Genomic DNA, 14016 nt, shown 5'->3' on the forward strand with positions numbered 1-14016 from the left:
AATATTTTAAATGATCTGATTTTGGATATGTTTCCGTTGACTTTCATTATGAAGACTAGAAATGTTGGCTCATTCTAAACTACTACGGCCCTCTTGTGTTTAAATATGTTTACATTTGTTCTGCGGTTTGATATCTTGCTGTTAATCATGGTGCTTGTGAAAACAGATTATATGCATGGTTTACATTATTCATTTGAAACTAAACATGTACGGAATTTGATTTTCAGTACACTGGTAAAAGTACAAATGGTTTCAGTTACCATAATCAGTGCTTTTGTGTCACATTGCATATAAAGAAGTATCTCGTATGACTCCTAGAACAAAAAAAAATGCTATATAAACCAGATTGTGTTGTCTATATGATACATCAAATATCAGAGTACTGTTTTAAAAGATCCACTTGTTTCCCTTGGCCCTTACAGGAAAGCACTTGTTTTGAAAGCACAGAATCAGATCACAGAATCTTATAGATTTCTGCAAAAATTATTAATCCATTGTCAAAAAAAGAAGTCGACAGAAATGTTGATCAAGTAAGTTGGTGATGAATACTTATTCAAAATGTCATGAAGGTATGATAGGTCAATAAAATCCATTTTCCTTTGCAGTTTTCTAAGTCTGTCTATAGAAAGGTTGGCTCTCTATGGTGTAAAAAAGTGATTAATGCATTAATAGTATTAATATACTGAAACAAGATGAACAATGAAAATCTGAAAGTACATTATCCGGAGCTAACAATTCAAAAAAATAATTTTTGTGATGTGAGCTCCCAGATTATCACTGATGCCCCAAATAAGAAAGCATTTTATCATTGCTGCCCATTGGTAACAAAGTTATTAAACAGTGTCCTCCATAATGTTTGGGACAAAGACCCATCATTTATTTATTTGCCTCTGTACTCCACAATTTGGGATTTGTAATAGATAAAATCACATGTGGTTAATGTGCACATTGTCAGATTTTAATAAAAGGTATTTTTTATACATTTTGGTTTCAACATGTAGAGATTACAGCAGTGTTTATACATACCCCTCCTCCCCCCCCCCCCCCCCCCCCCCATTTCAGGACACCATAATATTTGGGACACAGCAATGTCATGTAAATGAAAGTAGTCATGTTAAATATTTTGTTGCATATTCTTTGCATGCAATGACTGCTTGATGTCTGCGATTTGTGGATATCAGTTGCTGGGTGTCCTCTCTGGTGATGCTCTGCCAGGCCTGTATTGCAGTCATTTTTAGCTTATGCTGTTTTGGGGGCTAATCCCCTTCAATTTTCTCTTCAGTATACAAAAGGCATGCTCAATTGGGTTCAGATCAGGTAATTGACTTGGCCACTCAATAATTTACCATTTTTTGGCTTTGAAAAACTCCTTTGGTGCTTTAGCAGTATGTTTGGGATCATTGTCTTCTGTAGAATGAACTGCCGGCCAATGAGTTTTGAGGCATTTGTTTGTACTTGAGCAGATAGGATGTGTCTATACACTTCAGAATTCATTATGTTACTACCCTCAGCACTTGTATTATCAATGAAGATAGGTGATCCAGTACCTTCAGCAGCCATACATGCCCAGGCCACAACACCCCCACCAGTGTGTTTCACAGATGAGGTGGTATGCTTTGGATCTTGGGCAGTTTCTTTGTCTCCTCCTTACTTTGCTCTTGCCATCACTCTGATATAAGTTAATCTTTGTGTCATCTATCCACAATACCTTTTTCCAGAACTGTGGTTGCTCTTTTAAGTACTTCTTGGCAAGCTGTATCCTGGCCATCCTATTTTTGCGGCTAACCAATGGTGTGCATCTTGCAGTGTAGCATCTGTAATTCTATTCATGAAGTCTTCTACAGACAGTGGTCATTGACAAATCCACACCTGAAGAGTGTTTCTGATCTGTCGGACAGGTGTTTGGGGATTTGTCTTTATTATAGGGAGAATTCTTCTGTCATCAGCTGTGGAGGCCTTCCTTGGCCTGCCAGTCCCTTTGCGATTAGTAAGCTCACCAGTGCTCTCTTTCTTCTTAATGATGTTCTAAACAGTTGATTTTGGTAAGCCTATGGTTTGGCTGATGTCTCCAACAATTTTATTCTTGTTTCTCAGTCTCATAATGGCTTCTTTGATTTTCATTGGCACAACTTTGGTCCTCATGTTGATAAACAGCAATAAAGGTTTCCAAAGGTGATGGAAAGACCGGAGAAAAGACTAGTTGCTGAGAGCTCTTATACCTGCATTAAGGAGGCAAATATACACACCTGAGCAAATACAAACTCCTGTGTCCCAAACATTATGGTGCCCTGAAATGGGGGGGGATGGGGGGGGGGGGGGCCAAAATGATATAAATACCCTTTAATAAAACCTGACCATGTACACTTAATCACATGTAATTTTTATTTCTATTATAAATCTTAAAATGTGGAGTACAGAGGCAAATAAATAAATGATGGGTCTTTGTCCCAAACATTATGGAGGGCACTTTATCTTTGTTAGAATCTCATTCAACTCTGGATCTTAAATGGTACCCTGAAAATGGCCAGATTGAGCATAAACCTGATGTTATATCCATGAGATTCTTCTTTTGTGTGGTATGGCTACCTAAACATTTGGCCACCAGCAATTGCTAACCTGGATAAAATTAGATTGCTCCTTACCAAACTTGTGGATGATATTGAGGAAGGACATTCAGCTCTTCTTAATTCACTTAACCAGGAAGAGGTGATATGCCAATCTTTCTCTCCTTTGTAAAACCTGATTTGTTTCTTTATTGATGCTTTGGCTATTCCCAAGCCATTCCATTTGTTGGATCAATTTTTGTGTCAACAGATTTCTCAATGGCAATCTTAAATTTAATCTTTTTAATCAGTTGCTTTGAAAATAATATATGGAGGAAAAATCGGCAAGTATGTCTTTTACGGAAATGAGGAACATGTGTGCTGAACTGACCTCAATTTTCCCCAGCTCTCAGCAATAAATGCATTTTGATGTTGTGAAATGTCATGCCCAATTCTACTATTAGGATCATTGTTGATTTCTTGATATATTAGATTGAGAATAATCCTAAGTGATATTTATACAGGCAGAAGTAATGCAAGATGCAAAGTAACCCAAAGGACTTTTTCATGGTACAAAAACAAATGCTAATATGGACAGATATTATGGTATTACAGTTATCAAAGTTATAGCGGGCTGCCCTTTCTATAACATTGGATTGAAATGCAAGGGCTGCAGTCTTGATGCACTTTGCATTATTTTAGGAAAGTAACTGCTGAAATTGATTTAGAAAAGAAGGAAAATGTAAAATTGGCTATATCTCAACTGGAAAATTAGATATGAAAATTAGCTTCCTTAGTGAATTTTGTAAAATGTATGCAATTGTATAATTGTAGGGTTCTTATTTTGGAGGCTGAGCTTTTCTGGCGTTCCTCATGTCATGCAGTGGCAGTTCCTTTACTCCTAAAAGCATTGGCTTTGAGTCGTGAATATCATTTGGAGCCTCTAACATCAGAAGCCATCTTGCATTTGGCATTTTCACAGGTAAGTTCTGTCACAAGTATAAAGTGTAGACCTTACCAGATATGTTTCATATGGATCAAGGAATGCATATTTTTGTTTGGATTTAAATTTACACGGTTTGATTACTTCGTGCATTAAACATTTGAACACCAGCAATTTGTGACCCGGATAAAATTAAATCATGCCTTTACTATAGATATTCCTGACAAAATTATGGAATATGATGCTCCACAAGACCATTGTGATTCACTCTGAAGCAGTTTCTCAATAAGTGCAGCACAGTCATAGAAACATAACATCATTTCAAAACAACAGCACACTGTACTGCAGTGATGACACTATTTTTAAACCACTACTTTTTCACCAAACGTCAGTCGAAGCTTGCATTTTTTTAAATCATTCAGAGAGCTGGAGGTTTTAAAAGTGCAATGGAAGCCACGACTGAAGTTGGATGAAAGCGATGCTGTTTAAATTGTATACCACCAGTATAAACATAGATTCTCCAAAATATCCTGAATTTTAAATTTTGTGCCCCATGTCAGGGCTATGTTATTTTGTTTTAATCCTTGCCTTCAGGCGAGGCTAATGGTATCCAAAATTAAAGACCAATTATTTGATGTTTATCCAGAAAGGAAATGCAGAGATTTATTTTCTGAATGCAGGTTATGTGGTTATTTTAAGAAAAAACATTGCATTCACCATTGACTTGCATGTGAGATATGATTTTGTTGGGTGGCAATTTAATTCAGTGTAAGTACCTGATGAAAAACGTAAAATGCTGGAAGTACTCAAATATGTGGAGTGAAAGTTATTTTTTCTGTTTGAGAACCTTAAATCAGAATGATAGCTCCATATACTCTGCACAATCTGTTGATTATTTCATTATTATCTGCTTTGGCCTATTTTCGTTTGCTGGTATCTTGAGATTTTTGTTATCTTGAAGACAATTTAAATCCAGGATATTTTCAATTCTGCTATTTGTAATATAAATCTTAGTTTACCATTCCTGATTGGTCTGTGGAGAAATTGATATTTCAACTAAATTATTATTATATGCTTATGTGAATATTTCTTCAGTCAGAAGTGTTTCCTTAATATGTTAGTTTTCAATGCTCTAATAATTTCTCTTCTGATATTCCACTTTTTCAAGAAAGCAACTTTTCAGAGGTTTATTGTCTCAACAAACTCAAAAATTAAAAGGACATAGCTACCAACATGGGTGACATTTCTGTTCAAAATTCCCATTTGTTCAGCTAAACTTATTTATTTCACTTATTTCCTATCATATTTGTGTGTCAGAAGTTGAGTAAACTTTTCCTACTTTTCACTCCAAATCGAAGTTTTCACTAATATTTTCTCCTCAAGCTAAAACTAAATGAAATTAGAGAAATAGGCCAGCCCTTGCAGTGATGGCTCAGGTTGTTGGGGTTAAGAATGGACTGCCTATAGTAGATAACTAGTGATAATAGATAAGTACCATCAAGATGAACAGGTATGATCAGATCAAGACTGATGGATAGGGAGCAACAGACATTGGAAGTAAACTTGAAGAAGAAGTTGGAAACGTGTCACTTGTTTTGGTAGCAGGTAGGTTAATCTGGGTTAAAAATCGTTAATTTTGTTGAAGTCTGTCCTGATAGAATAAAATGTCAGATCATAAATGTAAAGTAAATTGCGTATTATGTTGGAAATGGAGGAGAAAGGAAAACATTTTCATGCATGCTGATCATATGCTGATACAGGAAGTGAATGTAATCAGTTGGAACTAATTTTAGGAATAATAAACAAAAAACAAAATGCTGGAGGAACTCGGCAGGCCAGGCAGTATCTGTAGAGGGAAAAGGACCCGACAACGTTTTGATTCAGACTGAAGAAAGGTCCTAGCCCGAAACATCGTCTGCCTTTTTTCCCCTCCACAGATGCTGTCTGGCCTGCTGAATTCCTTCAGCTCTTTGTTTTTTAGTCAAGATTCCAACATTTGCATTGTCTTGTGTCTCCATGGAATAATAATAGTTGTTCATTTGCAGCTATGACAGTTTAAAATGTGGAATGTTCAAGGAAAAACATTTTTTTTCTAGCTGATGCTTGGAATTCCAGACCAAGCTTTGAATGTGCTGCATATGACTATTGAACCCATTCTGGCTAATGGAACAGTCTTGGACAGAGGACGTGCGATGCTGCTGTTGGCAAAATGTCAGGTTGCTTCTGTAGCTTCTTGCTCTATTCAAGAAAAAGCCGAGGGTAAATATTTAAAGTTTTATGACTTTCACTTTATACATTACGATCTGCAATAATATTTATAAACAAAAGTAAAATTTTGCGATGAATCTTTTGTATTTACATTTGTTCTTAAATTGTGTAATTTTTCAGATGGACATGTTTATCATTGATCCTTATTAAACAGACCATTTTAAACATTGTTGGAATAATGCATTTTAAATCGTACACCTCTATGTAGAATGACTACGTATTGCTTTAAATCTCACATTCTGATGTGTTAGATGCAAAATCTGTTCTTGGTTCACATTTTTGATTATCAAAGTTATACTTTTGGAGTTAGTCTTAACCCTATGGTATTTCATCTATGGTCATTATTGGTGTATTGGGTTGAGTATTGCTACATGATAACCAGCATTTAACCAGTGCTTGTAGCTACAGTATTTAACTATGTAGTTATGTGTACTATGTAGCTGAGTTCTTGCTCATTCATGGTCCCCATGATGTTGATGGAGGATTCCGAAGCGATAATTGAATTAACTTGCTTATGCTTGTTGATGATGATCATCACCAAACACCTTTGTCTCCTGAATATAAAGCCACCCTATGTCTTTCTGGATGCAAACATAGACTTCATCATTTAATGTAAAATCTACTGATAAATTAAAATTTTCAAGAAGGTAATAGATTGAATTTGCACCATTCTTGTAATTTAGCTGAAGGTTAAATATTTAAAGATCCTGCAATTTGCAAGAAGTTACATTTTGAGGATTTTTTTTAAGTGCCTGTATTGAAATTGACATATTTATAATGGCTGAAATATTGTGGTAGCATCCAATAATGTTGCTTGTTGATGACTGATGTGCTTTCTATTTTTATTTCTTTTGAAGCTTTTGAATCAACAATTCAAAATCTGAATGAAGCCAAGGGGTATTTTGAGAAGGCAGATTCCAATGAGCGGATTAGAGAAGTTCTTTATTTGCAGGCAAGACTGTTCAACACTCTTGGCAAGACGAAAGAAAGGAATAAATGTGCTATGATGTTCCGTCAGTTGCACCAAGAGTTGCCAACCTATGGAGTGGCACTTCTTTCATAGCAAATATTACATTTCAGTTTGGCTTAATATGATTGAACTATTTTGCTATGAAATTTTGAAATGAAGTTTCATAAGGTAGAAGAAAACTGTTAACTTATTACTAAAAATTTGAAAAAGATCCTGAGCAATGATGGCACTGTGTTGGCCAATAGGTTGTGCTGTGTCAGCTAAAATAAATAGGGGCCTATCTGGGCTTACTGCAGGGCTTGAAGCAAACAATACCTGCAAATTATAGCAAATATTATATTTACTTATTGCTCAACAGTGTGATTAACTACAACAAACACATATTTAATGCTTTAAATGAATCCAGTCACCTAAGCCGTGTATCTCCAGGTCAGATTGACTGGATCAATTCAATGATCTCTATTCTATTTTGAGTCCAATGTTGCTATGTGAAACCATTGAAAATGAAAGGCACAAAATGTAATCAAGTGTTAAAATGTTTAAATAAATTGTATGATATGATTGTAACAACTATAGATTAACAGCCTAATGTGCAATTGTTGTAAAAGCTTTGGTTCTCAGGATTTTTTGTAGCATGAAATGTTTTTTTAAAGTGTATATGAGAATTGTGATAGTCCTGAACATTAGTTGCTTTATGATTTGAGTTGTCAGTTTGGTCATTTTTGTACAGTTCATTCCACTCCAATGTCAATCATTTAATTTTAGCAGAGATATGTCAAACCTCTTTCACTCCACAATGCTTTCACTGTTCTCAAATTCACAATAAATTAACTTCATTGTAATGATGTGATGCAAAAGTATTGTCATTTTAACAATTTTATTAAATTTGGTACACAATGTCAATTCATTTAAAGTATCTATAACTATAAGCTCATGAGATCTTTCAATGGAAGGGCGATCACTTTGCAGGATATCCTGCTATGGCAATCGTGTTACAAGACATATTTATGGTGTCAGGGAAAATAAATAGTTTGGTGTAGCATTGTATTTTGAGACATTAACACTGAAATGTGAATAAAGCCTAGGGATGTTGCCATTTGATTCTATTCTCAAAATAGCTGTTAAATACTGAAATCCTTTTGTTAACAAGACTTAGAGTATTGCATGCAGTTCTGGTCACCCATCCATAGGAAGGATGCCATGAAGCTGGAAAGGATTCAGAAAAGATTCACAAAGAATGTTATCAGAACCAGAGGGCTTGAGTTGTGAGGAGAGCCTTTGATATCTGTGTTAATGCCTGTATGTTTTGTCTTCCTTCTGTCGAAGAAGGCTGCACATGAGCATCTGAAGAAGTTTCAGATCACAGAGCAACTTTCAGGTTTCCGGCTTAAGCTGCACATGCAAAATTACTTAAGTTGCTGTCTATTTCATTTGGTAATGCCACAAAATCTGAGCCAGTCTCCATTCTATCCATAAATTCTGTTCATACAAGTTCTTGGGTGCTGCTTGCAGATTATTCCCACCCCTCTACGGAATAATAAGTAAATAGCAATTTATCTTTAATTATTACTCATTGAAATAGAAAATTTGAAAACATTTTTATAATATAAAAGTAGTGACATTAGCGTGTTGGCTACAAGAAATAGCGGAGCTGTTTGGGCTCACTACAGATCTTGCAGCATTGCAACAAAAGTTACTGTTGAATTAATTTGACCTTTCCTGTGTTGCTGAGTAGCCTATAGTAATTTTACTATAATCATGTCAACCTATTCATGTCCTCCAGAGATGCTGCCTGACCCCCTGAGTTACTCCAGAATGTTGTGTCTTTTAAAAAAAAAAACAGCATCTGTAGTTCTTTGTGTCTACGTCTTAATGTTATGGCTCAAAAACATTAAATATTTTTTAACATTAGGAAAGTAATGTTGCTTTTTGGTATATCTTTCATGCATTGTTCTTTATCTCTCGACATCATCGTCTATTGTCTGAAGAAGGGTCTGGACCTGAAACGACACCCGTCCCTTCTCTCCAGAGATTCTGCCTGTCCCGCTGAGTTACTCCAACTTTTTGTGTCATAGGTTTAGGTATGTTACAATACTTACCTTCAGCGGCGCTGCAATTCTGCCACTGGCCGTGTGCGCGATTTTGGTGCCTTTGAGGGGGGGGGGGGGGGGGGGGATAAAACGCGTTTTTTTTCCTACCTTGTCCTGGATTATATTTGGTTGGAGTGCAAGCTTTTGCTGAAGAATCATTTCGCCGGGCGTTCTGTGTATTTTTTTTTTTTTTTTAAATCGCCCGACAAGTTCAGCACTGGAGTAATTTTAAAAACAGCTTCTAAAGCCGCCGACAACGGGGACGGATTTCACGTACGGGAAGGGTAAACGAAAGCCGTTTATTTTATGTATAAAAGTGCTCCTTAAGATGCCTTTAATTCACATTTTAAGTTGCGAAACGGTGATTTTCCCCCCCCCCCATACGAACCGGCAGTATTTTTCATGCCGATACGGGTTTAAATTTACAGCAACCGCAACGTTCCAATTGATCGCGTTCCAGAAAAACCCACTTGCAAGATGATTTAAATGGCCATTAAGTTACAGGTATTAAACATTAAATTCCTTCCATTTGGCCTATAAATCCATGACAATGAGATTTTAAAAATATGTTATATTGTGAATTCTTGTGTGAATGTTATTTGGACACTTAGGCTATTTAAAAATGTTAATCTATTAAGAAATTGATAAATGTTTAGATCTAGTAATTGAATGTTGTAATTAGCTATAATTAGGTAACTAACTAATTATATGCTTTAATTTCAAGTCATCTAAGTAAGATTGTTTCATATTTGTTTCAGAATGCTTCAATCTATAATAACTGAAAATTTCTTTCTGAAAAGTTATGGGCCTTTGACTGTCCTCGATCACAGCTTTTGTGTTAAGTCAATGGAAAAGCAATAGGGAGGTTTCATGGCAGTCGGGTCACGACCCATGACCCGTACTGTTGCTACGCTATTCCAAATGGAGTACACGCGATGAATTGCAGGTAGGCACTTACCATTGTTTCCAGCGTAGCAGGCCCGTTAAAACCCGCTGAAATTGTCAATTTTTGCACTATAAATAATTATGGAAATCGGGATAAGCGTGTGAGACATTTAGCCTACTTCAGAATTCCAAAAGTGAGGAGAAATGACGATAGATAGAAGCGAGAGCTGAAGGGACAATAACAGACGGAGTGCTTAGCGAACATTGGCCGTTTGCTCACTGCATTTCATCAACTAGGGCATTATTTGTGTTTTTTCTTGATTCCTTTGGCATCTAAAAAGTTTCAGAAGTGATAAATCTGGCTGTAAATTTTTTTAATCGCCCATGGTTCTCAAGTGGGTTTTTACATACAAAATGAAAACTCATCTGAAGAAAAATTTACAGCCAGATTTATCCCTTCTGAGACTTTTTAGATACCAAAGGAATCAAGAAAAAAACACAAATAATGCTTTATAGGGTGATTTCACGAAAGGTCACTGGAGCGTAGTTCCGCACCCACGTGACCGAAATTTTTAACTGGAGTACATGCGTCACTTCCGGTACATGTTAGTGAATGGGAAAACACGCACTTTCACACCCGTTAAAAACATCGAAAACGGTCCGTTTTTGAGCTGCAATTAACTGTACCGGTCGGGGTGACCGTGAGGCACAGTTACCTAAATGTACAGTAAAAAAAAAAGATAGAAACTAAGGTAAATTCAAGAGGGAGCTGAAGGTGTAAATACAGCGGAAGTGCTAGCGGACATTTGCCGTGGAGATTTAAAGTTCGAAAATATCGGGAATTATCGCGTTTGCTGGCTGCATTTCATCAAAAGTAAGGCATTATTGACTTTTTATCTTTATTCATTTGTTATATGAAAAGTATTAAAAGTGAAAAATCCGTCAGTAAAATTGCAAAATCGCCCATGGTTCTCAGGTGGGTTTTAACATGCAAAATGAAAATGCTTCTGAAGCTCCATTTACCATTTAAATAATCGTAAACTATCAATGCGTTTTGAAATAAATTGATAAATGGGATAATTGTCAGCTGTTAGTTGGACAAAAGCAGGACATTTTATTATTTGCCAAAATATATTTCTCAATGTTTCTTGTTTAAAGCCTGCACAATCACCCAAACTATTTATTTATTTATTTATTTATCATCTAATAACAGACAAGCCTGCAGCATGGAATTACGTCAACAATCCTGATTGGGCACCCTCTGTGAGCAGGATAGCCAATGTGCACAAGAACGCCATCAACTTGCAGAGCTATAGGTGCTTGAGCTGCAACCAAATCTGCTTTAATACTCTCTTCTTGTTGCACGTGCATGGCGTTCCCATTCCTTAGCTTGCATCTCAGTAAAATTTATTTCAAAACGCATTGATAGTTTACGATTATTTAAATGGTAAATGGAGCTTCAGAAGCGTTTTCATTTTGCATGTTAAAACCCACCTGAGAACCATGGGCGATTTTGCAATTTTACTGACGGATTTTTCACTTTTAATACTTTTTATATAACAAATGAATAAAGATAAAAAGTCAATAATGCCTTACTTTTGATGAAATGCAGCGAGCAAACGCGATAATTCCCGATATTTTCGATCTTTAAATCTCCACGGCAAATGTCCGCTAGCACTTCCGCTGTTTTGACACCTTCAGCTCCCTCTTGAATTTACCTTAGTTTCTATCTTTTTTTTGGACTGTAAATTTAGGTAGCTGTGCCTCACGGTCACCCCGACCGGTACAGTTAATTGCAGCTCAAAAACGGGCCGTTTTCGATGTTTTTAACGGGTGTGAAAGTGCGTGTTTTCCCATTCACTAACATGTACCGGAAGTGACGCATGTACTCCAGTTAAAAATTTCGGTCACGTGGGTGCGGAACTACGCTCCAGTGACCTTTCGTGAAATCACCCTATTGTTGATGAAATGCAGTGAGCCAACGCGATAATTCCCGATATTTTCAATTCCGATATCTGCACAGCAAATGTTTACTAAGCACTTTAGCTGCTGTTGTCCCTTCAGCTTTCGCTTCTCTTTACCTTCATTCGCATCACTTTTGGAATTCTAAAGTTGGGTACATGTCTCACACTTACCCCGACTTACATAATTTTTTTTCAGCGCAAAAATTCAACATTTTGGTGGTTTTTAACAGATAGGAATTTACGAGTTCCTTGCATTAATAACATATACCGGAAGTTACGGATGTCCTCCAGATGGATTGAGCGGCTCCGTGCATCAAGCCCTATGACCCAGTGACCTTACATGCAACCCCACTATAGGGAACAAGATGCTAATTTCCGAGTATGAAAATGGCCATCACTTTTTTAATACTGCAGATATGAAAGTGAATTAGGTGTCAAATTAAACTTCTGTTTATGCTTTATTTGATGGGATAAATTACAGACTTGATTTTTGAAATCTCAAAATTTTGTAACATTGCTAATAGGTTTATAAGGGATAGGGGTAGGATTAGATCATTCGGCCCCTCAAGTCTTCTCCGTCATTCAATCATGGCTGATCTATCTCCCTCCTCAGTACCCCATGCCATGTATCTTCAGTCCGAAACGTGAACTCTCTCCTTCCCTGGCTTGTTTGGTATTTCTGACAATTTTGTTTCAGCAATGGCTCTTTCGGTTGCACTTTTGTTTATCTTACGTCGTTCCCTCCCTCTCGACCGGCCAATTGGCGGCAGCGAGTATCGATCAAGCCACCGGGGGCGGGGGGCCGACCTGTGAGCATGCGCTGTTGATCGGGCGGACGCGGGGCTCGAGCTTGTGTTGGCGGTGGCGGGCAGGCGGGCGCGAGCGACATGTTGCTGTCGTCCCTGGACAGGCGGTCACAAGCTCTGTCATGAAGGTATTGTCAGGCTGATGCTTCAAGACCCGACGTTTGTCGTGGTGTCTGGCATTCCCTGCAGTTGTGCCGGGTTGTGGTGGATAACCGAGATAGCTGGAAACGCATCAAGCAAGGACTTGATGTAGTTACGAATCACCTTTCTCCCCGTTTGGGAAGCCCAGCAGCATCTTCATTCAAGCTTTTATTGTTGGATAAAAAGACTGTGGGCGGAGAAAATACCAGTGATTGTACCCCAATTTTGGAACGTGTGCTACTTAAGGACAAACGAGGCATGTTAATTGTCAAGTGGTAGCGGAGACGCGGCGGAGGGAAAGAGGGAGGGGTCTTTGTTTTAGGCCTGGGATTTTCCTCTGGTCTCTCTATCAAGGCCAAACCTGTCGCCCAGGAAATTGTATAAATGTAAAGTATTCCAGCTGCAATCTCTGTTTGGTTTACCAGATCTTTTGGTCTTTTGCACAATGGCAAACTCTAGGTTGGTATTTGCCATGTTCAATGCCAATATAAGGTTGCTTCATTTTCCAATATTTTATGGATGAACGGTGTTTAAATTGTCAAATTAAAAATCTCGAAGTAAAGTGACGTATGAATTGAACTGGATTTGAACTTGTTTATCATTACCATTCGAAGTGATATTTTAATTCTGCTGGTTTCTGGCTTCCACGTTAGTTTCAGTGAGAAGGTGCTGTTAATCTGAACGGTTTAATGTTCTAGAGGCCAATGAGCTCAGTGAACGGGCAGATTTTTCTGAAGGGAGTTGAGATCCACTTTGTTCAATCCCATTGTTCATCCTACTTTACGACTCTCCCAACGGAGAACAAATGGAATTAAAATTGAGGTCAACTTGAAAAATCAATGAGTTGTCCTTGTAAAATATTAAGACCACATGATTTGCATGGCCTAATAAATTATTATTTATAACTTTAGGTGTTGTAGAAATCTCCCTGACAGCAAGAGTCATTACATTTTAAAGTTTAAATGGAGCATGGAGGTGTTTTAAAGCATACAAATTGTATTTGTTTAAACTTCCCGTATAATGTTTGGTAATTGCCATTGGAGAATTAATTTTTAATTTGGGCAAGTAATATGCAGGCACAGATTTCAGAAATGGTCTCTACGAGTCTGCCCTTGAATTTTAAAAACTCAGTTCCAGGATCTGGGTGTGCCCATTCCTGAAATTATTGCCCATCTCCAATTGCACTATAGATAAATGTGATAGTGAGCTGGAGATTGTCTGGTACAGGTACTCAGGTGAGCTGTTCAAAGATTTAAACCCTGTACTGAAGGAGAATATATTTCCAAGTATGAATTGGGAAAATAGATGCAGAGGAACACTACCACCTATTTGTCCTCTCCTTGCCCTCCAAATTGATAGAGATTATGGATTTGCCTAATGCTGTTAGAATAGCCCGATGCATTTTG

The 14016-nt window shown here is 37.3% G+C and overlaps 2 protein-coding genes across 8 annotated transcripts in view; both read left to right on the top strand.

Annotated features, from left to right (window-relative positions):
- The window catches only part of anapc5 (anaphase promoting complex subunit 5), a 31016-nt gene extending 23389 nt beyond the window's left edge, over positions 1 to 7627 (top strand). For all 3 annotated transcript variants that reach the window (XM_033043258.1, XM_033043259.1, XM_033043257.1), the window contains 4 exons: positions 423 to 530; positions 3378 to 3525; positions 5583 to 5745; positions 6612 to 7627. In XM_033043258.1, the coding sequence (XP_032899149.1) occupies positions 423 to 530; positions 3378 to 3525; positions 5583 to 5745; positions 6612 to 6817 (625 nt within the window). In that variant the 3' untranslated portion in view covers positions 6818 to 7627. The remainder of the gene's footprint in view (positions 1 to 422; positions 531 to 3377; positions 3526 to 5582; positions 5746 to 6611) is intronic.
- Positions 7628 to 12478: 4851 nt separating this feature from the next.
- Positions 12479 to 14016, top strand: part of camkk2 (calcium/calmodulin dependent protein kinase kinase 2) — a 56064-nt gene continuing 54526 nt past the window's right edge. For 4 of the 5 annotated variants that reach the window (XR_004415693.1, XR_004415694.1, XM_033043260.1 and 1 more), the window contains exon 1: positions 12479 to 12597. The gene's annotated coding sequence lies outside the window, so the exon portion shown is untranslated. Of the gene's footprint in view, positions 12598 to 12620; positions 12867 to 14016 lie in introns of those variants that run through there. The other variant, XM_033043262.1, reaches the window with a different exon arrangement.

The sequence above is a fragment of the Amblyraja radiata genome, chromosome 25, assembly GCF_010909765.2.
Source record: "Amblyraja radiata isolate CabotCenter1 chromosome 25, sAmbRad1.1.pri, whole genome shotgun sequence".
Taxonomy (NCBI): Eukaryota; Metazoa; Chordata; class Chondrichthyes; order Rajiformes; family Rajidae; genus Amblyraja; species Amblyraja radiata.